At 41.1% G+C, this 3,009-nt stretch overlaps 1 protein-coding gene across 1 annotated transcript; it reads right to left on the bottom strand.

Moving 5' to 3' along the window:
• Positions 1 to 835: 835 nt before the first annotated feature.
• Positions 836 to 1,399, bottom strand: LOC138865738 (uncharacterized). Its single transcript, XM_070137046.1, has one exon. The coding sequence runs from the start codon at positions 1,397 to 1,399 to the stop codon at positions 836 to 838; it is 564 nt and encodes a 187-aa protein (XP_069993147.1).
• Positions 1,400 to 3,009: the final 1,610 nt, after the last annotated feature.

Below are 3,009 nucleotides of genomic sequence, written 5' to 3'. Positions count from 1 at the left end.
TAGATTCAAATTTAGCCAGTGGTGGGGCTACTGATCCCTGTCCAATTACATACCCAAGATACTGTACTTGTGCTTTAACAAATTCACACTTTGCAAGGTTTACAACAAGATTATCACTGGAGAATCTATTCAAGAGTTCTCCAACTTCAGAGATATGTTCTTCCCAAGAGTCACTGTAGACAACCACATCATCTAAATACGTTACACAGCCTTTGATACATGCAGTAATAGTGTTCATCCATCTCTGAAAAGAGGCAGGAGCATTTTTCATACCATAGGGCATCACTTTACACTTATAAGTTTGACCCAAAGTAACAAATCATGAAATGTCCTGAGCTCGGTCAAAGGAACTTGCCAATATCCCTTTATCCCTGCTAATGTAGTTGGAACTTCCCACTTTGTCGATACACTCATCCACCCTTGGTAACGGATATGTGTCTGTCTTAGTCAGAGCATTGACTTTCCTGAAATCAATACAAAATCGATATCTCCCATCAGACTTGGGCACTAGAGTCACAGGTGAACACCATTCACTTTGGTAAGCTTCAATTAGTCCATGTTCTAACATATAATTCAATTCTTGTTGAAGAAGGGCAAGACGATTTGGATTTACACGGTAAGGCGCCTGCTTCACTGGTACGGCATCCCCCACATTCACATCATGTACTGCTAATGTTGTAAGTCCTGGTGTGTCCCGGAATACATCCTGATACCGAGACAAGAGTGAGACAAATTCTTCTCTCCCCTCTGCTGTTAGATGGGTGAGCTTATCTGATACCTTGGTCCAGGCATTAGTGTTCTTCTTCCAGGTCCCAGTCATCTCCGATGTCGGAGGTCAAGCATTATCTTCATCTTCTGTGGGCGTTAGAGCTACTGCACACACTGGAGCTTCTGGTGAATCCCTCTGGTAGTATGGTTTTAACATATTTATGTGACATAGTCGACTGGATTTTCTCCTATCTGGGGTGGAAACATCATTAACATCCCTCAGCTTCTGTTTTACCAAATATGGACCACTAAATTTTGCCTGTAAGGGTTGACCATGTATGGGGAGCAGAACCAACACCTGATCACCTGGCTGGAACACCCTCATTCTCGCTTTCTTATACCATTTCTTCATTTTCTTTTGGGAAGAAATCAAGTTATCTCTAGCAATTTTCCAACTACGGTTCAGCTTCTCTTTGAAGTCACTAACATAAGATAAGAGTCCTACATTCTCATCCATACCAAGCCACTCTTCTTTTAATAATTTTAATGGTCCTCTCACCTTGTGAGTGAACATTAACTCAAATGGAGAAAAACCCAAGGATTCATTAGGTGTTTCTCTAGTAGCAAAAAGCAAGAAAGGCAAGCCTTTATCCCAATCCTTGTGACTTTCAGTACAAAATTTTGTAATCATAGTTTTAAGAGTTTGATAATAAATTCTATGGCACCTTGACTCTGAGGATGGTAAGCAGTGGAAGTGATCTGTTCAATACCTAGTTCCCGGAGGGACTGTCTGAAAACTTTGGACATAAAATTTGATCCCTGGTCAGACTGCACTTCTTTAGGTAAGCCAAACCTTGCGAAGAACTGTAAGAACTATCTTACTACTGTTTTAGGTGAGGTTTTTCTGAGAGGAACAGCCTCAGGATATCTAGTAACCATATCCATGATAGTGAGAATATAAGAATATCCTGTTGCAGTTTTAGGTAAAGGGCCAACAATATCAATAACCTCTCTGGAGAATGGAGCATCAAAGGGGGGAATGGGTATTAATGGAGCAACATTAGGAGGTTGACTAGGCTTACCGACCATTTGGCATGTGTGGCACGTCCTGCAATAACAGGAAACATCTTTGCGAATTGTAGGCCAATAAAAGTTACGCCAAATCCGGTGTAAAGTCTTTCTTACTCCCAAATGTCCTGCAAAGGTAGAATCAAGAGCAAGTTTCATTATATCATACTTATAAACATTTGGAACTACTACCTGGTGTACTGTCACCCACTCACTGTCAATTACTAGGGAAGAATGGGGTCTCCACTTACGCATTAATACACCCCTTTTCAAATAATAACAGACTGACAGTTCATCACACTCATTTTCAGCCACAGCAGCTTCAGCTAAGTCTTGCAACTCAGGGTCAGCTTGCTGCAATTCAATTAATCCTTTAGACAACATATCACTTTGATTAACTAGTGCTACTCTATCTACAGAGTCAATGGTGGCAAAGAAGGTATCAGCCAAGTTAACAACATCAGGATTGATTACATTCCCAGTCTGGGGTACTTTAATATTGGTAGACATGGACCTTGTTACAACACAAGCAGGGAATACATGGGGTACTTCCTCAACTAATTGCTTAGTTTCTTCCACAGCTACAGGTTTCTCAGATGATAACGGGACAGGGTTCACCTTCTTGCCCGCTATATCATTTCCCAACAGGAAATGAACGCCATGCATAGGCAATTGATCCACCAGGCCTACACACACAAAACCCTCAAAGAATTCACACTCAAGGTACACTCTCACAGGGGTAACAGAGATGGATCCTCCAACTCCATGAACAACTATTTTCTCTGGGCTTTCAAAATCAACCAAACCTTTTAACATGAGAGATTTTAAAGCGCCAGTATCCAGTAAAATCTGAACAGATTTCTTTTCCCCACCCTCAAGTGAGACAGTACCTTCGTGCATAAAACCATCATACGATCCAGTGAAAGCCCTATCACCACTGTTTACATCCAACTTTCTTAAAGAAGCTCTATTTTCATTTCTGCGCAAAACAGTTACAGGTGAAAACTTTTTGGATAAACTTACTTTAGTGGAAACCAAGGCAACTGATTTAGCCTTAATTTCTTGTGACTTCTTCCAACACTCTCTCTCCCAATGGCCAGTCTTCCCACAGTAATTACAAATCTTACATTTCTTCCCCTGTACAAAATCATGTGGCTTGGACATCTTTCCATGGTCCACTACATCATCTGGACGAGCAATCTTACTGTGAGAAGCTGCTACAACATCTCTCTT

This window comes from Penaeus vannamei, chromosome 22 (genome assembly GCF_042767895.1).
Source record: "Penaeus vannamei isolate JL-2024 chromosome 22, ASM4276789v1, whole genome shotgun sequence".
Taxonomy (NCBI): domain Eukaryota; kingdom Metazoa; phylum Arthropoda; class Malacostraca; order Decapoda; family Penaeidae; genus Penaeus; species Penaeus vannamei.
Note: the sequence above shows the minus strand (reverse complement) of the source record. Positions and strands in the feature narration are given on the sequence as shown.

Excerpts from the sequence above, each read along its gene's own strand:
- LOC138865738 (XM_070137046.1), bottom strand. The coding sequence starts at position 1,399 with ATGATTACAAAATTTTGTACTGAAAGTCACAAGGATTGGGATAAAGGC.